This window comes from Coturnix japonica, chromosome 1, assembly GCF_054131305.1.
Source record: "Coturnix japonica strain WE chromosome 1, WE-NBRP24, whole genome shotgun sequence".
NCBI classification, from domain to species: domain Eukaryota; kingdom Metazoa; phylum Chordata; class Aves; order Galliformes; family Phasianidae; genus Coturnix; species Coturnix japonica.
Window position 1 is genome coordinate 160117514 of NC_140663.1, and position 27344 is coordinate 160144857.

Genomic DNA, 27344 nt, shown 5'->3' on the forward strand with positions numbered 1-27344 from the left:
AACCTATTTTCCTGTCATAATCAAAAATCCAGTCTCCTCAAGTACTATTTGATATATAAGGACAGGTAACTTGTCAGAATGAGATCTGCAAGGTATTCATACAGGCATTTGAAAATGTTCTCAAAATTCTTTTCTTAATTGCTGGTTACAGTAAGTTTAGTGAAAGACAGGCAACCAAACTGAAGCTTCAGTTTAGATTCTAAGCATAGTGTATCAGTGAGGGGAAAAAAAGTGCAACGTGCACTACATAAATGCTTTTTAGTCACAAAAACTGGTTGTGTCTTGCAAGAGTTATAGTATAAAAAATTCTCAGATACAGCTATTTATAATAGTTTCTGAGCCGCTGAAGAGACCAGCCTTTAGAAAACTTGTAACATTATTAGCAGAAGATACCAGTTTTAATGGTGCTTCAATTAATACAAAGGGGAGCACTTCCCAAATATTCTGTTGCTCCCTTCAGATTAGACTGTACGTTTGTTCATGTAAGTGTCATTTTGGAAGGACCTTGAAAGTTTAATGAAAGTCATCAGGCAGACAGAACATACGGGCTGTCCATATATATCCATATATAATCAGTTCAAGATATGAAACAAATTTGATAACATTTTGTTTTCATACTACTAGAAGACCACTGCAAGACAGGACCACTGCATTACAATAAATTTGCTGCTATTTAGTAGGTTTCAGCAGGCAGAGGCAGCAAATATCCAAGATGATAGATACCTCTGAGAGACGCATAAAATTCTGTGGTCTGAGTACATAGGTATTTACAATTAAAACCCTTTGTTACACACACACAACCTTATAGTGGAGCTGATGCAGAGCTAATTATTTATGGGAATAATAATTAAGGTGCGCAAACTCAAGCAGATCTCATCAGCTTCATGAGGATTTCAACCAGTTAAAACCTTACTTATATTAATATTTAACCCAAACAAAACAGGATGAGATAGCAGAGCACAGTCTAAACACCCAGGGAAGGCAGCAGGTGGAAATTACTGCAGGAAAGAAAATGAAAACAGCTGCATTAAAAGATAAACACATATTCCTACTGACTCACACTGAAGGAAAAAGACAGTACTGAGCACAGTGGTAAAATTGTGGTCAGTGTGGAGAATGCCTCAATGGAATTAGATCAGCTGTCTTCAGTAGTGGAGTTTTAAGTAAGTATATAATCATACAAGCGTATCAGAAAAAGAAAAAAAAAGAGAGAGAGAGAGGATTTAATCTAATTTCAATTATATTTCTAATGAAAATTGCATTCTATATAATTGCACCATGATCCTGACCAAAAGAAGTAACATTTTTAAGCTTTCTGTATGACTTGAAAGTTCCCTGCATCAAAATTCAAATGCCAATAGGATTACTAGGACAAACACTAAAACAGGCATGTCAAATTGCTCTTCCCGAGTTTAATCTACTACTAGATGGCTCTCAATTCCTTCTGCTGGTGAATCTTAAATAGAGAGTAAATTACTATTCTACTAAAATCTGGAGACTGAGATGAAGACTGATTGTTGAGATTATACTTGAAAGCATTTGTGTAAGAAATCTGAAGCTACATATGTAGAATGCACAGCCTTCTTATGTGCTGTGTCCTAATGGATGTGTCAGGTGTTGATACAAGTTACCTATTACAATAGGTTAGCTTCTGGTTGTCACTTCCAACAGTACTTCTGCAATATATTTCTTCCAACTAATGAGACAGGTGGAAAAAATCTATTCCAGGGCCACTCAATTTTGTGAAGAGTTACCTATGAAATACTAAGTGCCAAAGATTGTTTTTGTTTTATACCTACCTCCAGGGAGATCTCAGAGATTAGATAGAAGAGAATTTAATTTTTTTTCATTATCCTCAAGAGGGAAATCAAAGAATTGTTCCCTGCTTTGTAATAGATTAATTAAACCATGGCTCTTCTAGAACAGTTATTTCTACTACATTTCCTTATTTAAGGAAAAATATTAATTCCTTACAGAATACAGGAAGAATTTCATGCAAAAGCTGAAGTCTTGCATGTTCCACAAAAGTTATGTTCTACTGGAGAATACGCACCATTTAACTGGAAGGAGAATTCTCTTTATTTAAAGGAGAGCTCTTGCAAACTCTTAATACTGGTAATCAAAATCAAACTAAACCAAAACCAAACACTTTAATGGCAATTTTCAAACATCTTTAATTCTTTACTTTGTTATCTACTATGACCTAGACATAAAGTAGACAAGAGTGACATTTCCCCATACATAAATACCATTTTCTTATTTAAGAACCTAATCCTCTAGAAAGATCAGTTCCTATCTCACCTGAAGGTAGCAGAAATTTGTTTTATTTATTTCTGGAGGGTATATATTATTGAGAGCTAAACTTCTTAAATAAAAAAATATATATCTGTGGGTACTATTTACACTGAATACTTAAGTTTAGAACATTCTGCACTCAGTGTAGAGAAAGAAGTTTCTATAAAAATTCAAAGCACCCAACTCATACTCCTGCTTTAAACTCATATTCTTGGTAGCTATACAGAAATAACAAGAAAAGAAGCCAATCTTGCCTGAAGTAAGTTTTTACAAGGATTCACCCATCCCTCTTCTCCTGAACAAACATTATTATTTGAGCCTAGATCATTTTTCACGTTGGCATGTGCATTTCAAGGACCTCAAACTGTTGTAAGAACTTCTTTCATCAACAGCATTACTTATCCTTTCAAGTATTACTTACAGATAGTAAAGAAATTGGACTGTGAAGGATCCCTCTGAGATCCCACTGGACACTTTCCAAAAGTGGACCATTTTACTGTATTCTATTAAATCCTTTATATACTTTTCAATCCAGGTGACAAGGCTGAGAGGCATATAAACACAACATTTTCCAGTAAGACTGCACAGCACAATACAGGATGAAATCAGACACAGTACTGCATTATATTCATTCGGTCGGCAGAAGCATCAATCACCTTCTCAGCCTGGTTCAAATGTTGCACCACTGCACTAATTAAATGCAGACTTATTTGATATTGACACTGATTTTTATTCCCTATTATCGGGAAAGCCTGAAGTTCCATTGAATGGAGGGCAACTGTCAGTACTAGTTTTCAAAAAAGAAAAAGAATATTTGCCCTTTGAATTTTGGAAGTTACCTAATGCTGCTTGTTCCTTGCCACAGGTTTAAGAATATAAAGAATTTTGCTAGAGAATCTGAGATATGTAACATCCAGCTCTGCTCATCTTCACATCTTGCAACTACTCCATTTTACTACAGAGTAAGTATTAGGAATTTCTGATCTCAAGCAGTTAACAAATCCATGAACAATTTGAACTTTGTCAAAATTCTATGCACAGAACATTTAGAAGTCAGTCCTGAAAGTGAAATGGCATGATATGACAGACATAGTAAGAGTTAATGGATACTTTGCAAGGCAAGTTATTTTGGTATAAGCTAATGTTCTACTTTTGTTATTGAGCAAAATTTAAGCCCACATGTATATCAGTAACACTGAAAATAATTGTGTCTAGTTTACATCTTCTAAAAATAAATCAGTAGGGCAGACCAATGGATGGTAATCAGCATACATATTTGCTGCAGTGTGTCTCTAGACCAGAGCTAATTTAAAGCTACACCAGGTACTGCTCTATCATGGACAGCACAGAGCAGACGGTGCTATAATTCAGCACCTCTAAGAGAAGAGTAAATTAGTCTGAGGTAATCTCAGTGCTGCTGTGCCTGAATGAATTTCATAGCCTGCAGTCTGATTTTCATAGAATCATACAATCATTCAAATTGGGACCCTTTAAGGTCATCTAGTCCAACCTCCCTGCAATGAACAGGGATGCCTACAGCTCTATCAGGTTGCTCAGAACCCTGTTCAGCTTGACTTTGAATGTCTCCAGGGATGGGACATCCACAAGCTCTCTGGGCAACCAGTGCCAGTGCCTCACTGCCCTCTGCAGAAAACTTCTTTTCCTTATATCCAGTCTAAATTTCCCCATCCTCTAGTTTGAAACATTTCCCCTAGTCCTGTCAGCTTCTTCAGTTTCATTCTACTAGATTCATCTCAAGTTCCTTTCACTTTTACGTGCCTGAAGACTTGCTCAAAATTAAGAGCTAAAGTAGAAGGTGGCCAGACTTGCACACAATAAACCTGATTATAAGTTTAACAAGATTATATTTGGCATTAATAAAAGTTAAAAGAAGCAACTGTACTGTAAATCATTACTCTCAACTTACCTGGTGCTAGCCCAGCAGCAGCAGGACTTCCCATGGAGGGATGAGAAAACAAGGCTTGAGAGAAGGCAGACATACTTGACTGGGATACGTTACTCAGCCTGGAGGTTGATCCTCCTTTAGGAATAAATTCATTTGCAGTGGGGTTTGGTGTCTGTATGAAAACAAATGTAAATTGTTTATTTTAAACATGAAGAGACAAACAATGCCTACTTGGTAGAAAACACTTTCTAAGCAACCTACCGAAGGCAGAGGATATTTAAGCTATCTACAAATTGCTGACAAGAACTGCAGACACAGGAAGCTGGTCTGCATGAATGGTTATAAATGTTTTTCTACATTACGTGAAGTAGAGTTAGAAAGATTTCCATATGAAGAGCTGATTTAACACAAACACTGTGTAAAAAGGCTTTCCATTAGCATTATACTATAACGCTGGAGAACTGATTTGACAGTGAGAAGGCCTCACCACTACTGCACCTATCCTTAAGTGACTTTAGAAAATCCACTGAAAAATAAGCAGCAATTCCAACCTAAAGTAATAGAAGAACCCACCATATTCCTTTTCTATGGTTGGTTTTAATGACATATTTCACTTATGCAGCACCTTTAATAATGAGTTTAAATTTGGTACAGCAGAAACAAATAGAAAGAAAGTAACTGTCAACCATTTGTTATTTACTAGTACATAAAAAAATAGGGGAGATGCTGGGCAGGGAAGGAGGTATGAGGACTTAAGGAGAAAAAAATACAAATTACAGCTCAAAAGGCAAAAAGCTTACTATTGAACAGCAGGTTATGCTAAACATTAGTGGAAGAAAATATAAGACAAGAAATAAAATATTACATGAAAATTACTTTGTAATTCAACACTAAATGTCAAAATTCTGTTTACGGAGTCACTTTAGCATTCCTCTCAATACCACCATAACAAAATAAGGTAAAATAGAAGACTAATCATTTTAAGTAGACAAAAAGATTTTGCTAATAATCCATAGTGGTTTTCTAAAGCAAAACATATAGGATCATCATTGTTTTAAGCAGATTTAAATAACCAAATAACTCAAAAGTTTAAATTCCAATTTCACCAATACGAAATAAGTGTTAGAACTTAAGTTAGAGCCAAGTTAGAAGAGTGGGATTATGAAACACTAATTTAGACAGTGTAGGAAAATATCTGAACATATTTTTTGTGGTGTTTTTGTTTTAACATCTTCATTTCAAAACGACAGTCAAATGTAATACTAATGTATTTCAAATAATCAGAAAAGAGGATTCTAAAAGCTGTAAAACTGAAGGGGATTGCTCAGGTTTAAAAGCAAATAGTAAGAACATTTCACCTTGGGTCACACAGCCATTGGCCACCTCATTATGTCACATAACGGTCATTCTAAATGGGCACCTTTCTACATATTAAAGAACAGTCATAACCAATTATGCAGACTAGTGAATTAAAACACTTAGGACTTAAATCAAGTAATGTTTGTAACCAAAAGGTAATATCCTGTACACAAAGTTCAGATAACTAAGAGAATTACTTTCCTCTAGGGAAGAAAAAAAAAAAAAAAGAGAGAGAGAGAGAGATCTGCTCTGCAACAGTTGAGCAAATTCTACACTGAAACTGGAGAAAATGGCACAAGTGGCAGAGTTGAGCATACTTTGTCCACATAGTGACACACTGAAAATTCATCAAACAAAGCAACTGCAACAGCGAGGGACAGACTTTGTAGTATCTTACCAAAAACATCGTAATTCACACAATTATATGAAACTTAAGATTTTCACTGTTAAAACTAGATCTGAAACATCCACAAATCTACCATATATAAAAAAACCTGTCAACTAAACAACAGGAGCAGGAGATGATAAACAATTCAGAACATGCAATTGGAGAAGGAAGGACACCCTCTAGAAGACACTCTCAACCTTTAATAGGGCAACTGAGAGAGTTTCCAAGATCCCAAGCATACCATTCTGGCTAAACTGTCACTACCTTAACTAAATCGATTCAATTGATGCCTATAGAACAGAACTTCTAAATACATTCAGTAAGTGCTCATACGCACTTGCAGTTTTGTTCTGTAAAACAGTCACCTACATATTCTTCATCATTTCACAGTGGAAGAACTTGAGAACCATACTTCAAGTGGCAGGTCGTAGAAAGGTTTGAGTTGGAAGGGACCTTATAACCCACCCAGCCCCAAACCCCTGCCATGGACTGACTGCCACCAGGCTGCCCAGGATCCCATCCAATCTGGCCTTGAACACCTCCATGAATGGGACATCCACAGCTTCTCTGGGCATCCCATGCCAGTGACTCATCATTTTTCCCACATCTAAGGGAAAAATTTTCTCCTAACATCTAACCTGATCTTCCATCTTTTAGTTTAAAGCCACTTCCCCCTGTCCTGTCATCATCAAGCCATGTAAAAAGTACCTTTTTCACAAGCTCCCTTTAAGTACTGGAAGATTGCAATGAGTCCTCCCCAGAGCCTTCTCCAAACAGAACAAGCCCAGCTCCCTCAGTCTTTGTTTGTAAGGGAGTTGATCATCTTTGTGGCTCTCCTCATGATGCACTCCACCAGCTCCAAATCCTTCCTATACTAGGGACCCCACGCCTGGACACACTATTGCTGTAGTTTAGAAATCTGATGGAGATTCAGTTTGCGTTGCATTATTTAGTGTCAAAATTCAGCATCAGAAATATTGCTGGATAAAATTGACTTATTTCTACATAACTACTTAATTAAATGTTCTCACTGAAAACAGCTTTGGTTTGTACAGCCAGATTCTTCAGGACAAAAGCCTACTTACTTCCCTGTGAAGTTACAAACATGAAGTTGCAACCCAAAACTTTTTAAAATTATTTAATAAATTGTTTAAATATTAATTTATTATTAAAAACTGTAAAAATTTTCCACATTCAAACTGTTTTCTAAATACAGAAAGAAATATCAGAGATTCAGAGCCATCATTCAAAACAAAATATTCCAAGTAGTACAATAAAATTTTAATAATTTGTGGTCAAAAATAGTGTGCTTTATCAAAATTTGAAGCTTATGCCCTAGGCCATGTTTAGATGCACACTGTATTTATTGGTAGTTCCAGCTCTTAAAAAAAACCTCTAAAAGCACATGAGTTTTCATATGAACTAAACCACATTTTCCTGCACTTTGCTCCCAACAAAATAAAACATATCCCAAATACATTACAACAGTTAGAGGATGAAATATAACCAAGCTAACTGTTCCATCTTTTCATTACTTTTCAAACACGATACACAACATTTTGCATCAATGAACATACAAACATGCAAAAACCACTAAGTAGTGTTCACAATGGCCAACAAACTTATAAGTGATATTCCTGGTTCTGAAGAATATCCCAGTCTGACACTATAAAGCTTAAATCCTAGTGTTAGTTTTATATTTCAATCAGCAGTAGACTTGAAAATATCAGTCTAAAAGATGAACAAGCTAATTTATATGTTATTAATGAAAAAACATTTTCATCATTCGGCATTATGCTTAAATTCAATACATGCTCAATTTTGTGACAGATTTCACTTAGTTACGTTAAGACGAAGAAATAATAACAAATTTCTTCATGCTAGACTAGGCTTAAAGTTTTAAGTCTGAGAAAATCAGGACCTCGTGATAGAGAAAATAAGTACTGAAGACTTAAATATTGTGGGTGATTCAAGGAAAGGAGATGCACAGAGGATTCAAGAGGACATGCAATGAATTACATATTAAGCTGATGTCAGCTGAAAGAAAAGGGTAGAGAATGAAGGATCTCAGCTTCTCACCAAAGCTGGCAGAACCACACAGCATCACTACAACTTCACTGTATGTTTTGGGGTTTTACAGATCAACAGATTTCTGTAGTCTAGGAAGATGACAATTCCCGTTTCATTGACTGTCAATTCCAATACGTATAATTTTTCTCTGCGCTCCTCTACAATGAGCTCCTAAGGATCCAGTGCATTCATTAATAAACTAATCCCCAAAGTGCCATGAAGGATAGAAACACCCTGTAAAACAGGAGGGGTCTGAAACCAAGACTTTTTAAAGGTTGTGCGAGGAGCCTACAGAAGTAGCGGACTGCTCCTTTCCCTCATTTCCAGTTCAGTGCTCACCATCTGAGCCCATTTCTGTAGCTGTAACATCACTCGGTTATTTCTAGTTGCACTATAAAAGCCAGCTACCTGAAGCAAAATTTAAGCAAATTTCATTTCAGAAGAATGTGCTAATGTACTTACCATGCTAAAAACTGGAATCAAGCCTTTTTTTCCTCTTTTTACGTTGTCCTTCACCTCCCAATTCATGTTGATCTGTTCTGACATCCAGAATTGCATAATCCTGTAATGGTTACAGAAAACCACCACTGAACTGTACCCAAGCTATGAGCAGGGCAGTTCTCTGCCACCCTACAATGTGGCATAGATCTCAGAATGTTTTCTTAATTCAAAAAACATGCAAGACAGTTTTTTTTATGTTGGTTTTTGTATGGGCAGATGTGCAATAGAAGTAGCTTCAGTCTACGCAGAGAGCATAGCAACAATCCTCTCTCCAAAAGGATTCCCTGATGCCCGTGACATCAGAAAAGGACACATTCTGGAATGTCAGAGCAGCCCATCAGATGTTGGAGGTTACTAAGGACTTGAACACAGATCTCCTTCTCTCTCACTATTGAATTTGTGCAACATGCTTCCTTATTTCAAATAACGTGACACACCATCACATTACCCACATGGTTAAATCTAAAAAATTATTTCCCCAACATTACTAACTAGATTTCAATTCCACTCTTCAAAAGTTAAAGACAGTTTCAATAAAGCCAAACAATTTTGCTGAGTTTAGCACGGACAAAACATGTTTGCTACACATTCCTTTAGTTAAAATACTAAGCAGTATTTTTAAGAGTATTAAAACTATAAACTTTTAGAAGTCGGTGCTTTTGATGCAAAATACTTTTAAAATTATTTATAAAACTGTATTCAACTCAAGAAGCAAGAAAACAAAATCAGCTGTTCATGATGCTTAACAATGATCTGTGTAAGAAAAGTTACATCCATTCCTGCTATATTATACACACTTTGATAATACAATATGCATCTTATGGCATTGCATTGGTTTCCTAACACAGGGCAGGACAGACCGCAAAGGAATGGATTTGCTTTTTGTCTTATTAATTTTTAAATGCAGAACCAGGAACAGCATTCTTTCTGAACTCCACTTTTAAATACTGTGTTATGTTTACATGATTAAAGTAAAAAAAATTAATAATAATAATAATAAAACGATCTGTATTAAAAATCTGTAACTATGCCTGAGAAACAACTATATTGTTTTACAGTGTACCTTGAGAACTACCTTGTTTGGTAAACAACTCATTTTGCAGACAAGCATCTATACACACTTAAAAACATTACTTAACATTGCACCATGAAACAGTGCCTTCCCACATTTTAAATCACACATTTACAAGAGTAGACATTCAGTTTTGACACATAAATGTGCTTTCTCATCTTTAATGAAGAAAAAACTGCCTCAAACAGTTGCATTCACTACATTTTAACTTTTCAACTTACGATTGCTTAGCACTCACTATCAGCCTAGATTTAGTTGCTGTAATCTATATTCACACCCACAAAATCCTCTGAACAGCTTGTTTTTTGATGTAGATTCTGCATGACTGTTTTTCTACTTCAGGTCAATCTGAAATCTCAATATGAAACTACCGTAGTTTGGTTTTTGGAGACTGGTTTTCTTTTGGCGGTGCCTATTTTTTTCTTAAGGTAATTTCACAAACAAACTTTTTTCCAATAATCACAGCCTTTTTTTTTTTTGCTCTTTTACAATTAATATTTAAAACTTTTAACATTCTTGAGCTTTGATTTAGTAATGATTTGGCTAGCGTTCACATGAAAACAAAGACTTACAATGATCAGAACAACAATATCCAAGTAAAACTTAGTTATTCATCCACATAAAGCTGTACATATCCTCATAATCTCATCTACAGCCTGTTTTCCACACCTTCTTCCATTCACTCTTGCTAAAATCTATTATTACTATGCAATCTCTTCCTTATTTCCTTGAGCTGAAACATCCCTTTCTTTTTATTTCCAACGGATGTGCACAAACATGCTATTTAAAGCCCCAGATCTCCACAGTAAACTATGTAATTGCTCCGTGAACCTATAATATAAGATTCTGTATTACAGTTATTTATGTTATTGGTACGGAATACTGAAGTATGGAATTGCAGCAATGCCACCAACCAAAGAAAGCATGGTGACTTTGCTCATAGCTCCGAAGCTATGCTACAATTTCAGCATAGCTTCGGAGGATATAAACACTGAATACAACTGTTCCTGGCCAAAAGCTCCAAATCTCACTGGCTCTTCAACTTCCAGATAATGCTAAGATGTTCCATTTTACTGCTAAACAGAATAGATCAATGACAAACCTTGACATAACACAGAAACTGCAAGACAAAACAGTGGAGAACATGAGTACAAATGGGGCTTTTTCTATTCTTTCAATATCCAATTGAAATTTGAAAAATAATTTTCTTTCAGTCTTCTCAGGGCAAATAACACACACGGAATCACAGAATGGCTTAAGATGGAGGAATCTTAAAGATCATCTATGTCCAACCCCCCTGCCATGGGCCGTCCAGGGCCCCATCCAACCTGGCCTTGAATGCATTTAGGAATGGAGCACCCACAGCCTCTCCAGTCAACCTGTTCCAGTGCCTCTCCTAATCAAGGCTGACAGTCCTTTAGATAAACACAGGTAAATCAATCTGTCAGTCTTTCACTTAAGAAAAAGTTCTTCTCTTCTTTAATGAAGAAAAAAACTGTGCTTCTTCACTGGCTCCAACCATTCATCTGCAGCCTTACTTGGTCCTACCAGTGCTTCATTTCTTTCTGCCAGTGGTTCTGCTGCTTCGCCAGCAACAAAGGGCCAAGACAAGACTTATGGCTAAGTGACTGCATGAAGTATTATCAGTTTGGGACCGATTAGCAGTTTGCTGCATTCAATCTCAGTAGTTAAAAAAGTATCCAACCATTAAGTAATGCAAAATTAGTACTGGCATTACAGGGTTCCAGCGTGAGCTTCACATGAACCCTAATATGACAAAGATTTAGTGAACCGAAAGAAGTTTCAGAGGCCACCAACTCTAGTTATCAGTAAGTCTGCTGCTGATTTACCTATTGCAAATACTTAAAAACACAAAAAAGAAAACAAATCTACACAAAGACTGGAGTAACCACCTCTGAAGCACCACTTCAGTGCAAAATAGTAGTAGCAGCAGTGTTGTAATTATGACAACTACAATAACTTTCATCTAAACCCTGTCTCAAGGGATGCTGAGCAGATTCTTCCCAGAAAAGAATCATTCTTCATTATCACATCAAAGATAACCTGCTGCTTCTGAGTAAGATACGCTCAAGTCCAGCTCCTTAGGAGAATGAAGAATGTAAAACTAGAGTTTCCAACACAAAACTTAAACTATTTCAACCACAGATATTTACACTTTCTGATCATGATAGTTACATTCTACACTAAAGGATTTTTGTTGCAGTCTGTCAATCGTTTTAACAAAGGTCACTAATTTTCACAGTAAGAACTTGCCTGAAACAGAAAGCAGTGGTTGCATTTGTCTGCTTTTAAAACACATTTAAACATTATTTTTGCTTCTCCTCCATCAAGTATAACAATCAAGCAAGTACATAACACATGAGAAGGGGAAGATAAAATAAAATCTGAGTCACTCTCCCTGAAGGGGGTCAGTATGCCTGTTTGGAAAACATTTTATCCAATTCCAACTCTTATTTAGAGTCACTGTTTCTAACATTTTCTAGAATTTAAGATAAAGCATCCAAAATACAGAAAAAGTGACTAGTTTAAAAAAATAAATAAATTACCTGTAAATTGTTTTCTGTGACTCTGTTCCACCAAACCATATTGATGGGTACTCCTGTTTTACACCTGTCAGTCAGACAGCCAATAGGGTTCTTTGATTTTCTTGCTTTTGATCCCACCGGTACTATCCTCTCATCCAGCATCCCCAGTCGATACTTCCTGGGCTATGAAAAAGAAGGAGAGAAACCAGGCCACTCCTAGCAACCCTCATCTAAAGCTACACTACTTCACTGTGATACAATTTCTGGAATGGTGGAAAAGGAAACAATTTGCAAGTAAAATTTGTAATTTTTCTGAGACTGTTTCCTTTCAATCCTTATTATTTGGTTTCAATAAGCCACACCACTTCAGGGATTAATTATTCGTATGCAAATCTTTCCACCAAGTGTCAGCCAACTGAAATACAAGTGTATATATATATTCAGAAATTCAGTAAAGTAAGATGTTTTTTAAAAATAATCTGTATTTCCAGATACCTTCAACCACATCATAATACAGAACTCCAGTTCTTCCTTTGATATTTCTTTCTAAACAAAAAACAAGTTATCACTGACTTTTAGATGCTTCTTTTTTAAGTTTAAATTTGCCAAGATTTCAAGAAGAATAAAAAATAAAACCAACAAAAACAGGTACAACTAATGACACAAGAACTCAATGGAAAAAACATTTATGCTCAAGTTCATGTTCAAAGAACTAACTACAGTTATGGCCTCTCTTCTGAGAAATGAGAACTACCATAATAAATGCATAGGAAACTGTCTTGAACTTGAGAAATGTGACTTATGAAGATGCAGGAGATAGTTATGCCTCTGCAGGACTCAAATTTGTATCATATTTATAATGATTTCTAAACATGAAACTACCTAAAAAAGCTTGAGATTAACATTATATTCAAAACACACTAGAAAAAAAATCTGTTAAAGACTTTCATGCAAGTGAAGTAGATAAGTTATCCAAGTTTCTCTAGGGTTCTTCAAACCAACATGTACCTTATTCAGTAGTAAATACAGCCAGAATAAATATTTCAGAATGCATACAGAAACAAAATCTTAGTCTAAATATATGTATTAGATAAAAAAATCAGACTGAATTGCAGGGACTGGTTTGTTTTTCTTTTACTTTTTGATGTGAAAGCGCAACTATCACCATCAAGATATATGGTTTCATCAATCAAAGCTTAACTTACCTCTTTATTCAGGTATCTACTTCATCTGGCAACTTAGAAATCTTAGCAAGAAGTACCTTGATAATCATTTTAAAAACAGTCTTTCGGGAAACAAGATGACATTCTAATTGGAAAAGATTCCTCACTCACATACAATCTGTATAAGGACTACTCTGAAAGTAATGCCTCTTTTGTTATCACATTGGCCCACAACATCAGAGGCTGATGTCAGCATGACAGTAATACATTCCCACCAACACTCCATTACATTCTGTTACCGTGCAACAGATGGCAGCAGAGAAGCAGTCTGACAAAACAGCATAGACTGTGGAAGATCATATGAAGCAAAGGTATGTCACTGAACTCCTCCATGTGAAAAAAAATGGCGCCCACTGACATTCACTGATGCTTGTTCAGCATTTATGGAGACCAAATAGGAGATGTGAGCACAGTGAAGTGATGAGTGGTGCATTTTAGCAGTGATGATGACAAAAGACAAGCCCCGTTCCAGATGTCCATGCAGATTTCTTTTTTTTTTTTTTTTTTAAAAAGAATTAAATAAAAATAAATAAAAAGTGCACCATGCAGACTCTTGATTCATGACTGGGAAAGACATACATCTAATGATGGTGACTACATTGAAAGACAGAGTTTTGTAGCTGAGAATTTGCTCTATCAGATAGTGTTATTGTGCTCTTTGTATCTGTTGTAGTTTTCATGGAGACAAATAAGAAGCATTACCTTCAGAGCAACCTATATAAAATACAGGACAAGACTGGCATGAAATGGATGAGAACCCAAAATCGATCTACCGGTCCAATTCCCTGAAGTCTTCTAGTCTGAAAGCTTTGGAAATAATTAATGCTGGGACCAGTCACTAGTAGCTCATTTGCCCATAAAAGAAGAAGAAGCCCAACACTGACCATGAGCTACAAAGGCAATAAACTGAATAATGATCAAGTTAATGAACTTCCATAACAATTAAAATGATTGAATTTCAGTTACAATAAGAAATTTGCTAAGTTGTGATGGGTTGGTACAACATCCTCTTGTAATTCCAATATAAACTGCTAACAGTAGAACTAAATATAGGTTGTTTATGGGGAGGATCACTCTACTGTTGAGCAACTTGGCATCTTAGTAATTAAAAGAAGACTAGTAATATCTTGAACGGTAAAAGTTTTAAGGTCTGAGAAACTAGACATACAAATAATATTGAACTTTAGAGGGAGGTTTGAGTGTAGCATGTTATTTTCTTAGTTTGACTTTGGAAATAATAGTGTCATGAAGGAAATCTCCTGACATTTCCATCATGATTTCCCCATCTCTCTCACAATGTTCCCTCAAGTGCAAGGCATCGCCTGACCCAGACTTCAGGACCACAATCTGGTGCTCCATCACATTCTTATTCACAAAGTGTTTTTGACTTCTTAGTAATAAAAGGTGATCTACAAATGTTTGGAAAAGGAGAAACAAAACAAAAGAGGAACTGAGCCAATGTGGAAAGAGATTATTTCCTTTTCAGTGGAATTCAGATTCCTGGCAACAGAATGAAACTATTTTAGGCTTCGAGGGAATATGTTAGGAGGCTGAGAGAGAAAAACAACAGTTAATTCTACGCCATAAAGCAATGTTAAACAAATGTGAACTCTCACAGCCTTACTAGAAAAAAATAACCTAAAAAGTCAAAGATGACTGGATGAGATGAAACTGAAGATTGATTTCATTATCCATTACAAAACATTATCAGAAGATTACAAGGCCAGGATTCCATTGTTAAAAAAGAAAGATACTAAAAGATGGACAATACAACATCAACATTTGGAGAAAAACTGTTTGCACTGGAATCATTCTAAATTATAATGATTTTCAATAAGAAGAATTGCATCTGAAAAAGAAACCCAATCTGAGCTTATGTAAGAGTACAAAACAAACTGTCTGCCGAAAGGAGAGATTCTATAGAAATGAAAGAACAAGAGACTGAGCAGTTCAGAAAAGAATATCAAGTTTTCTATATCCCTGCCTCCTACACAGGGCAATTAAAAAGCAGAAACAGAGCACTGCACCTTAGAAATCAACATGCACAGATAATTTCTGAACTGATACATCTACACGAAAAACAAGCATAACCATCTACACAAACAAGCCCAATTTATTGGCATAAGGACAACTCTTTTGGAAAGTTACAAAAGAAATTGCACTTTTGCTTTCATAAACTCCTTCTATAATGCAAAATACAAACAAATCTGTTCAACCATACAAATTTCATCACTTTTTCTTTCTTTCCTTAGGAAGGTGGTAATAGCATTTGAATACTTAATCTCTAAGCATATATTTCTCAAACTAATTTGCAGCTCTCAAGATGGTTACATATTCCAGAAAAGTTAGAAAAGGTCTATAAAATGTCACCCTTGCTTAAAAACGAAAAATAAGGTAACATTTTATATTGTAGTTTAAGAGGAAAAAAACAACAAAATCAAATTATTACAAGGCAATATTCAGAGTTTAGCTCCTCCCAGGCACAGAAACAAGTAGTAGTAGTAGTAATTTCTGGTTGCAAGCGTTTACATGAGGAAGGGAACAGCTAACTACATCTAATTGCTAGCAACACCTTGGATCCCCAGGGTGAGACGGGTAAGCATTTTCAACCACAGCTAATAATTATAATCCTTGCCCTGTTAAAACCAAGCTGCTGCCAGCAATTAACGGTAGAAAGCTATTGGTTCCCATGATTAGAGGGAAAGTGTTATACTGGGAAAGATAAACCCCCAAAGTCTTCGAAACAATACACTCAAACAGGAAATCTACTCTAAAACCAATAAGGACCTGTGTAGCATTCTTCACATCAGAACACTACTACAGATGAGTAACTTTAATTAACCCATGCTAGAGAATTTTCCTCAAGTCAGCTTAATTACTTGCCTCCCATTCATTCAAAATGGAGCCTGGAAACGTGTTTAGCAGGTCTATTTTCTTCCTACAGTCTGCTTCAAAAATGCTAAGCCTCACCCCTAGTTACTCCTGTTTCATAGAGAAAGCAAAGCAAGAAACGTGGTAGGCAATGTCGCACTTCCTCCTTCCAGTTCAGGGATTGGATACACCAGTATTATCAGGCTATCCTAAAGAACAAGAAAACTAAAGAAAAGGCTTAATATGATCCCAACTGTAAAGACTCCTCCTGTCTAATAATTTTTACATAATATTTAAGTCTGGATAAATAAGCAAATCAAACTAAATAATTTCAAAGTTATAAACTACTGAAGACAGACTATTCAGGATCACTCATGTTCCAAATTACGGCTTTTTTTTTTTTGCTTAAAAATGCACTTATCTGCTATGGGCTTTAAACATTAGATTTACAAGACAATTTCTATATTAAAAAATATACAGTTTAACACACAAACATGTGAGCAGACCACGGTGTTTTAAAGCCACACGAGCTCTGGTAAGTCTACGTGTATATACTGAAGCAAACACTTCAACCTTCTCTATCTCAGGATGAATCAACTAGCACTACTTTATATTAACACATTTTAAAAGTTATTGCAGTAACATTAACCAGGATTCATGTACAGTGAGTTGATTTGTGTCTTGTGCACAAACACATGCTGTCCAACAGGAAAATTTAAGTATACTATAACTTAATTTTGCAATATTGCTATTTTGCCAGACTACTGAAACTGAACAAGCATTTTTATATTCTTTCTTAAAAAAATAAGAGCATGAAAGCTAACTATAAACCAAGAACTCCCTCGCAGAGCTTGCAAAGGACTCCTGAATAGCTAGCTCAGGAGCTACTTCATCCTTCCTTCCAGCTGCTCTCATCAGCGGTATTTTCATCCAACAGCCACAACATGAGTTGTAAATTCTACAAAGTATTACATCTGAATATTAGGTTACTCTTTGCAACCACGCCCATAAGATGTGCAAGCTGGTAATATGAATAAGAGAAGCTGTCTTACCATTACTTCGTAAGCCTTGCAGCTAGTATAGCTACAAGTCTTTTATGTGGTTTAGAATTTTGCTAAGCACGACACTCTCCCACTTCCTATTTCATTACAGTTTCTTATTGGCACACAGGCAGCCTATGCTTATTTTCCTTTCCTCAACATCTGAAGGTTGAAGCTTTTCTTTTTTTTTTTTTTTTTCTAGTATGAAATCCACCATAAAATAAATAAATAAAAAAGAGGAGACTTTTGATCAAAAGTCAAAACTCAGCGCCTGGTTGGTGACTTCTTGTATGCTTAAAAAATTGGGAAGTATATAAACATTGAAAATGTTTCCTGTTTACCGTTTTAATGTTTATGTTACGTATTGAGATTTCATGCACATTTCCATCTGTAAACTCTAGACTCCTCACTTTTTTTCTTTCAATTGTTCATAAAACCTTGATCTTTACAGGGGACAGAATTTCGAACTAGGTGAAAAGTGTCATGAAGAGATAGTAAATAAATAAATATTCTTCTGCCCAAATTAAATCTGAATGTGCAGCATGGATTGGAAACAACTCTCACTCCACAGCAATATTCACTGCAACATGTAAATCTTGTTTCAACCAAATTTAAAGGTGAAAGCTCCAATAAACAGGGTGCTACACCAAGTATTTTAATCTATAACAAAGGAAAACTTTTGAGGAGCGCATACTAAACCCAGTGTATTTCAGGAGTATGTAAGCTGAAGACATGAAAATCCTGAAAAGTTCAAAAGGACCTATGGAAAATTGACAAAATTTAGTCCCTACTCTCAAATTTTGCAGGTTAATTAGGTTGGGTAAGGTGTGAAACAAAAATGGCTGAGAGCTAGAACACATTTAGATATACAACAAAGCTCCCTACTAAGAAATTAAAACCATCTGATGAACCAAATAAGCTGGCTTTCCTTTGCTACAGAAAATACTTCTATGTGGAAAAGACTTGCCAGAGTACCATCTCAAAATACAAGTTCACAACTAAAAGCACAGGGAAAAGGACTAAAGACTTTGATGTAGTTTTATTTACTAAGCATATGATTTGTATATTTTTCTTGCTGCTTGTGTCTGTGGGTCCATACAGTATATCTGACACACTCAGACATAAAAACAAAACCAGCAAAGCTCTTGTTATTGTAGCTAATCAAGTGCTACACTATTAAATCATCTTACTCTGTTCTTTTCTTTCAAATACACAATAGGGTGAGACAATAAAAACATAAGAACTCATCAATATGAGAAGCATTAAGCACTCCCATAATAAAGTGCCTTAATAACAAGAGTTCTCACATGACAATCACTAATCCACACACAAAACTCAAGGTAAGTGAAGAATCCACTCAGTATCATATTTTTGATTGTGACATGTGTAGTATTTACTAAGCCAATAACATTATACAGAACAATTTCAGTAAGTGAAAGTTCCAAAGAAAATAGCAAAGCAGGTCAGACATCATACCCTTAAAACACATGTTAAATAGAGAATTTTGTACTACCTGCAAATATTTATTAGTTTTCTTTACATCATAACCTGTTTTGCTATATTCCTCCAACTCTAAGTTCAACCCACGTGACTATGAGGAGTTTGCAGCCATAATTCTGCACAGTGACATATGGTGGCATTTGGCAATGACCTCAGCTACAAGGAATATGCTTCATGTCTTTGAAGTGGTATTCAAGAGGCTGTGGAACATGGAACAATTTTCATTATACGTACATAAAGCAAAACCAAACACAGCATGCTTGACTCTTCAATAAACACCACAGAATAATATACAGACAAAGTAACCAGAAGCATCAAGACAGAGCTGGAGATGGGGTGCTGGAAAAAAATACAGCTTCCCAAATGGTAACAAGACTAGATGGAGGGAAGAACACTCTGAGATATAGTTTAGATCTTACAGAGAAGCTCTTGCACTCTTTAAGAAGAGTTTGCATTTACACTGATCAGTATTATGGGCAGTGTTTTGTTTCAAAACTTTGCTCTCTGAGTATTTGTTACTTCTGATCAAAGTATGGATCGCTAGAAAGAACACAAATAGCAGCCTGTTCTCAGAAAACTTCAGTCCAAACAATCTCTCCTACACTTTCCACTTCAATCTAATTTGGAGTCTGTCAGTCTTGGCTTGTAGTCAGCTAAAACCAGTGGAAGGAGTTCTAAAAACAAAATCTGCAAAACACATACAATTAACATTAAAATTGCACTGAAGTTCACGGCAGCAAATCAGCTCTTTCTTTGCAGATTGGGAACTAACATAACAGCAATCCCCACGTTAGGGGCTCTCCTCCTCTAGGCGTTCAGAGCCATTACACACAATGGAAATAAACGAGGAACTTTTCTGAAGAGTTGAGTTTCCATGAGGATTGAAGGTATATATGAAAATAAAACATAAGTAAACAATGTTTTTTATTATCCCATAAGGCTGACCAGTGGCTAGCAGTAGAACTCTTTAGTCCAGATTGGTGGTAACAGTCTCAGAACAAATTTAAGCAAAAAATTTCATCACATATTTCTGATTTTTTTGAGTATCAAGTGGCCATTCCCTTAGCATCAGATACTCATCAGTTATGTTGCATGTATTTTTAATGAACTGTTTACCAGAACCAAAATGAATGCAATCAAATGAGTTTTCCAACTCATTCCAAGATTATTTCCAGGTTTCTAGAAGAACATTTTTCTAGATAAAAACCAAAAGTCAATTTTGGAAAAAAAACACCCAAGAACTTCAAAATGCTAATCTATATATATATATATATATATTTATTTTTTTTCAAACATAAAACTTATTTGAATAAAAAACAAAATAAGAAGTGTGACATCATTACTCTCAGGAGAGAGGGTTAGTCTATCACTAACTCTAGCTGTTGTTCCATGCTTCACAAATCCTATTTGTGCATTGTAAGTTAATACTTACCTGAAAATCTCTTATAGGAAATTCACTTTAAGGTTGCTTGTCTTACTGCATGTAGAGTTACAACAACCGGACAGTAAATCCAGCAGGGTTTACAGTTGACAGAACCTCCACCAAGGCTCCATCTATAGAAATACTTAGCTCCTTTGATTTCATTTTAAGTATCCTATAAAATGTCTTTAAATAGTAATCTTATCTTTCCTGGAATCTAAAATTGAAATGCAATTTAATAATTTCTAAACAGAGAAAACAATGTATACGAACATTCTCAAGGTTAAAGAATTATTTTAACTTTTAAACTAAAAAAAATTAATAAAAAAAGATTAAAGGCTTCTAAAAGCAGTATCCAATGTTTTTTAAGCATAAGAACAATCATAAGCAATTTCAATAGCCCAACCACACTGACTAGTTTCAAAGAACCTAACTAATTAAAAAGCAAGTATATTCAAAATTATAATCATTATTTTTTTAATTTTATTATGAAATGTAAATTCACACGGTTTGCCCGCTATTAGAGGGTTGCCAGGATAACACGATCAGTAATATTCAGAGATGAACGTTAATAAATTTAAATTCATTAAAGACATCCACTTAAATAGTTTCCATAAAAACGTGTAATACAGTTTTATATAACACAAACATTCAGGTTTTACACAATTGCAAATAACTTAGTTCTATATATTTAAAATATCACAATTCTAATTTATAAAGCAAAACAATTACTCTTTATTCACTTACCAGGACTGTATTATATCTGTCCTCCAAGTCAGTGATAAACGAAGGAAATGCTGGTTTTGCCAGCTAGTTCAGAACAAACAAAACCTTAGCCCTGGGCTCTTAGCAAGAAAATGGAAAGTTGTTTTTTGTTTTTTTAAACAGTAGATGTAATAAACACCTACATTTCAGCCAGTCACCAAGGCTCCCTTTAAAGTCAATGAACAGAAACGTGCACTCCTAGGTGGCTTGTGTTACAGCTGGTCGCAAACGTGGGCCAGTTAAGGCATATTGCTCAAGCTCTAAATAAAATCAAGCTACTGAGGTACAGGGACAAATCACGTAAGTTTTCAAATACCCAGCACTCAAGCATTTGATTCAAGGAAATTATTTAACACATTTGAATGTGATGCTCAATACATACTAAAAATATTGAGAAATGGTTTGCAAAGTATCTTCTGGGGGTCAAAGTCAGACAGCCCCAACAGAACTGAGATTAATTTCTTGGGGCTCTATAAATCAAGTATTAACCACTTAAATTAGACAGTGACATGGGTCTTATGTAGCATGCTTTTCTCAGTATCAGCCAAGTGCTCATTGAAGCTGCTTATCTCTCTCTCCTGACTACAGAGGGAGCCTGGATGCCTAGATTTTAAGACAGTTCAGGTCATATTAGACAAAAACCTCCCTATTACCAACGTTATTCATCAACATTTGCACAGATATACATTACAAGATAGAATTAACAATCAACAATAAATGATTAATATTGAAAGCAAAGCAAGGCCTCTTTCAGTTAATGCCAGTTATGTCTGAAATATTAATTGGGGAAAAAACCCAAGTCAATCAGTTTTCATAATCTCTTTGTACTACTTTTGTAGCAAGTCATTTAATAGCTGATTCTTTCTTGGGAAAAATAAACTAAGTCAGAAAAGACTCTTCTTTTGTATTTGAGCTTTATGTTATTTGAGCTTTCTGTTTGCTTAAATTTTGTACTAATTAATTTCAAAGTTCTTCAGTATTAGGAACAGTGGTTCTTTTAGCACACTTTTGTACTATAAGTCATTTTCTATTGCATTTATGCTTTACATACATACAAATACATACCCACACATACATAGTGATTGCAGACCAAGTTTAAAAAGGAAATACAATTTCATTCTTACTCTCCTCAGTAAGTAGGTAAACACTAGTCAAGTTATTTGAATGAAACTTCCAGTGCACTCTAGCTGGCATTAAAGAAAGGTGCAATTCAGTGATTCCATGTAGTTTTGATGCATAACATTAGGAAATGATATTCTACAACTTCATTTTACTTCAAGAAAAAAAGAGTTTCATGGGCCAACTATGGCCATTATCTTTAAGCTTCAGCTGGAGGAACAATAAAAAGCTTATTTGCCAACATATAAATAAGGTTATATGAAAAGTCATAAGCATGCTGATATAGCACACTTTCAGAAAGGGGAAACTACCAAGCCCCAAGTTCCCAATGTTATCATCATAAAATGACTTTCAAAGTGAATGCATTTCAAGCTAAGAATTACTTAAACATCCTGGATAAATAAATGGTGGGAGTGATTCATGTATTCAAAACTTGTTACCGTGAAGGCACAAGATAAATCACCTGCAAGACTCAGATTAATAAAAATTATTTGTTCTCAAATTTAAAGGACTATGCCTTAAGTTTTACATTTAAAGCATTCATATAAAATTCATGCTTGGAACATTTTGCAATAGCAGCAGTCTGATCATGCATAGCAGAAGTTAAAAAAGATCTCATGTTAGCCTAGTAGTATTAGAAGATTCATTCTTATCTCACCCAGTATTTCAATTTATTCCCAATCTTATTCTCACATAAATCAATATACAAACATTCTGCTTAAGATTTAGTTACTGCCTACCTTTCTCCTCTGTGAAACACTGAGGGCAGCAAAGTCATTAAACAAGGATGAATTTGGTGAAGTTAGTGGATCTGTAGAAAGAATGCCAAACAACGTTACATACTTCCAAGATTAAAAAGAAAGCTTACAATTTTTTATGTTTGAATGGAAGAAATACATCACACAAAATTATGTTTAACAACTACACAGAAAAATTGAAGTATTTGTTAGATTTCATGCAACAGCACAAATGAAATGGTGCTTATTAACAGAATTTATTACATTCAGTTGTTCAACACTATTTAAAGTCCATCCAATGTCTCAAATCCTTTATCTCCAGCTACCTGAAATTATCTTCTCTATACCAAATAATATGGATGCTATTTGTCACGTACTAATTTCAACCACAACTAAAGATAGCAAAAGTCCACATTCTTCTAGCAGCTTCTTTACTGCTTTTTCTTTGCCCCTATGCCAAATTGAAGCACCTATATATATATATATATATATAACAACAATCACAGATGCAACTTAAACACAAAAGTCCAAACTAAATATAACTATCAACTTAAGACATTAACATCACCTGTTAAAACAGTAACATTTTAACGAAACACTCTTCGGTATTAATCAATACTCCTTTAAAGGTTAGTTCTACAAATAAAGGAGAACAAAGGACCACAGACATAACAGAATTTAATGTTCCTTCCAGAACTCAGTCTGGTTTTTCTCCTTCGCTTGCATCAACATCACTATTTGGCCTGTCACACTGGCAGTAGAACTTCACGGCATTGAATAGCTAATTGTTTAGCGGCACAAAGCACAAAACCTACTGGAAATGAAACAGGAGGAAGGAAAACAAGAACAAATTTTGACTTTCAAATTAATTTTCTTAGGAGTAGATACTACCATACTTTTTTCTTTTTCTTTTTTTTTTTTTTTTTTAGCATAATATAAATAGCATTGGAAACACAAATAGAGTTCCATATCATTTATACAGCAATTTTCAGCACAGAATATTTAAACACTACTCTCTTATTGAAAGAAGTTGGTTTGACAGCTACAGCTGCAATCATCTGCAGTGCCTGTTATAATTTGGAATGGAAATCTTAAAAGCATGTTATGGAAGTTCAATACACTTTTCACAGTAGTTTAGTGAACTCATAAGCCTACACTGTGGAGATGTACTGTTTGGTTGAAACACATGTAATGTACTCCCTTAAGATTAAAAACCTGTATATTCATTCCATAGAGTAACTACCACGAAAAGCACAATAAAAAGGGATATTATTGTGGACCAGCATAAACACTTACTTAAGCTATCAGGGCTTTATAGTGGATATCTAAACTAGCATCTCATTTGATGTGAGAAAATAGATAAATAGATAATGTTTGCAGTAGGCTGGGGTTTTTTTGTTTGTATGTTTGTTTTGAAGTTATTTACTTGTTTTGTTACTTAGGTTTTTCCCATTGCAGAAAAAGAAGGCTGAAAATTTATGAATTCTGCAGCACATTTCAGACTACAGGAAATACTTATGTACTATATACCACAGGACATAAAGTTCTCCTGTATCTCAAATCAGATAAGAGGAGAAAACCTGTCTTACAGCTCACTTTTACTAAAGGAAAATTACTTAAACTCCTACACATACTTTTGTATGTGTTAGTTTATAGATACTTACCATGGCCTGCATATTGCTTGGCACTGTCATTGAGAAGGCTAGGAGAGCTGCTGCTATTTGTCATCCTCTGAAAAAACGAGAAAATAAAATTGCACATAAAATAAAGCTACAAAAATTAGGTGAGAGAGCTGAGAGCGGTATTTAGAAAGTTTTACAAAGAGTCGCCTGTTGTTGAGAGAAGCGTTTAGTAAAACATTTCAAGTGAGAATAATGACGGCCAGAAATGACTACATACTAAACCAAAACACTGTTCTCTAGCTTGGGAGGCTTTATAAAACCTACAGTTTTCTTTCTGTACAACAGTGTTAAGATAAGTCAGTTATTCCGTTGTAATTTCTTTTAAATGTACACTCGCTACGCTCCTTCACTTATTTCACACCATCATCACCCTGTGAAACTTTTCTAACCAAAATACTCAAATTAGTATCATATTTGATGGGGAGGAAGCTGTTCGTGTTGGTTTGTGGTCTCCTGGTTGGTTCTTTTTTCAACAAAAGAACAGGACCTTTCAACAAAATCACGTGATTCTTGTTAGCCAGCAGGATGCACAAAACCTGCTCAACATTCCTCCTAGGTCCTATGTGCTTCTACAGCACTCCTCTGGAGGTGCCACCTGGACTAAATGAGGCAGTGCTGCACTAAGAGTTCCAACTGCTTTGACACTGATATTAAGCAGCAGCCATTTACTCCTACTTATCGTCTTCTTTTCCAGTCTCCCAGCTGGAGGAAAAAATGCACAAAGAACAGCAGAGCAATGTCAAGAAGCATCCTCTCCAAGTGATGCCACCTATAATTTGTTAACATACTCCCTGCAGTACTTTTGGCCTTCACCAGCTAGGAGTCTCCCGGCCAAACTTCAGTCAATGAGAAATTCTGAGATCCCTTCAAGTAGACAGTCTGCACACAACAGCTGCTTTCGTGGGTGAGTGTACACCAGCACAAACAGATCATTCCATGCCAGCTGGCCCCTTGTGCCAAGGAAAGTTTCCAGGCATGTCTCACTCAATAGTCTAGACACAAACTAAGACTCAAAACTGGTCATTGGAGTTATTCTTCATGCTCTCATTTTTCCACTGCCAATCTGAATGCTGGTGGCAGATGGCAAAAAAAGCCTACTGCATAACACGTCAATACTATCTCATCCAATTCTTGACTAGAGGGGGAAATAAAACAACATAGCAAAACAATATGCACTACCAGAAAAGGAACTTTAAGAAAGTTTTTATAAAACCTAGGTATCCTAAACATGTATCTTAATGTTATCCTCTCAATAGCATATTCAATCTATATACTACTGTCAACTGACATGCTAGTCTCCTTTACTGCCTTCTCTACTACATTAGGAAATACTACTTTTCTGAAAGAGTGGTCAGGTGCCAGAATGGGCTGCCCAGGGAGGTGGTGGAGTCACCAACCCTGGGGCTGTTCAAGGAACATTTGGACATTATGTTGAGGGACATGGTGTCGTGAGAACTATCAGTGACAGGTGGACAGTTAGACTGGATGATCGTGTAGGTCTTCTCCAACCTTGGTGATTCCATGATTCTATGATCTGTGCTCCAATCTACAGCAAGCCTGATACCACCACTGGGTTTTCCCCAACAACTCTTCATTCAGTATGAGAACGTAGCTTGATATGATGCAGTACTAGAGTACATGCAGATGAGAAATTTGAAATGAGAAACAGTATTTGTCTTATGTGCTGTCCCTATTTTGATGCCACCCACCTCACATCCATAGAGAATGCATTCACTCTACTCCAAAACTGTATTTGTAAAGTATACCTACAGCATATTTGCTCTAAGCATTTGGAACGTGAACACTGGTCCTTTCAGGGAGTGATTTAGGAATCTAATGGAAACCTTTCAGATTTTCAAATTGTCCAGGCATTGATTAAAAATAGTGTTTATGTCTACTTCTGACACTCAGATTTTTATAATGATTTTAATGCAAACTGTAATGGCCCATCATAATGGTGATACATAAGATATTGATATCTAGGCTGGTATCAAAAAAATCATTGAGCACGTGGCTTAAACTGGGAACCAAGCTCTTCTCTGCCATCAATATTTTTCTTCTTCAAGTAGAGGAATTAAGCATTCAATCAACAGGCTTGGGATGTGAATGTGACTGCAGTGATGAAAATCAGTGCCAATATGATCAATAAAAACATAGTATGCACACTGGAGACACTGCAGCAGAACACATTGTTTAGTATCCTAATAGCACTGTGCAAAGAACTTACTGAACCTACGAATGTCAAAAGGCTTATTCAAGGTCTAAACATTTCATATGAACCATGGTTCCAAAAACAGCTTACTGATGTTGTGCACCTCTTGCTGTAATTGTTTGTAAGCTGCACCTTGAATGAGGTTAAAAAAACAACACTTCAACAGCCATTTCCATTAATTTTTCATCTTCCTCACCATTTATTACACATGCACAAGCTCCTTAACATTATCCATGGAAGTCCTGCATATAATCAAGTAAAGAACTTTAAAGATGTTTTAATATCAAAGTTTTCTACCACATCCAAAAGCATTTAGTCTTAATTAAGCTTGTTTCTGTACATCATTTTTACTAAGTCTACTTGTGAATGTCTTAAGCAACAAATAAATTATAAATTACAGCAAGCATTATTTGTTATTTATGTTTTCTGAACAACAGGTTTTTATTTTCAAATAACACTCTGTCTCTTAGTAGCATTCAACTATTTTTCATACAAATTCAATTTCAAGAATAATCCAACCACAAGAAACTGAAGCCCAAAAGAAGAAAGCTCCAGAAAGGTAAGAGCAATGACTACGGGCAGAAGAAAGAGAATTATTCATTCCTATTAAGCCTGCCAGGCAAAGCAAGCACACATGT

At 35.5% G+C, this 27344-nt stretch overlaps 1 protein-coding gene across 18 annotated transcripts in view; it reads right to left on the reverse strand.

Annotated features, from left to right (window-relative positions):
• PAN3 (poly(A) specific ribonuclease subunit PAN3) overlaps nt 1–27344 on the reverse strand; it is a 73297-nt gene that overhangs the window by 27187 nt on the left and 18766 nt on the right. For 13 of the 18 annotated variants that reach the window (XR_004305969.2, XR_014942175.1, XR_014942176.1 and 10 more), the window contains 5 exons: nt 24477–24543; nt 22816–22886; nt 20939–21001; nt 12159–12320; nt 4223–4373 (listed from right to left, as the gene is read on the reverse strand). Coding sequence is in view for 15 of the 18 variants with exons in the window: in XM_085536320.1 (XP_085392446.1) it covers nt 4223–4373; nt 12159–12320; nt 20939–21001; nt 22816–22886; nt 24477–24543 (514 nt within the window). In the remaining 3 variants the exon portion in view is untranslated. Of the gene's footprint in view, nt 1–4222; nt 4374–8480; nt 8581–12158; nt 12321–20203; nt 20235–20938; nt 21002–22815; nt 22887–24476; nt 24544–27344 lie in introns of those variants that run through there. The other 5 variants (XM_085536326.1, XM_015852068.3, XM_015852072.3 and 2 more) reach the window with 5 other exon arrangements.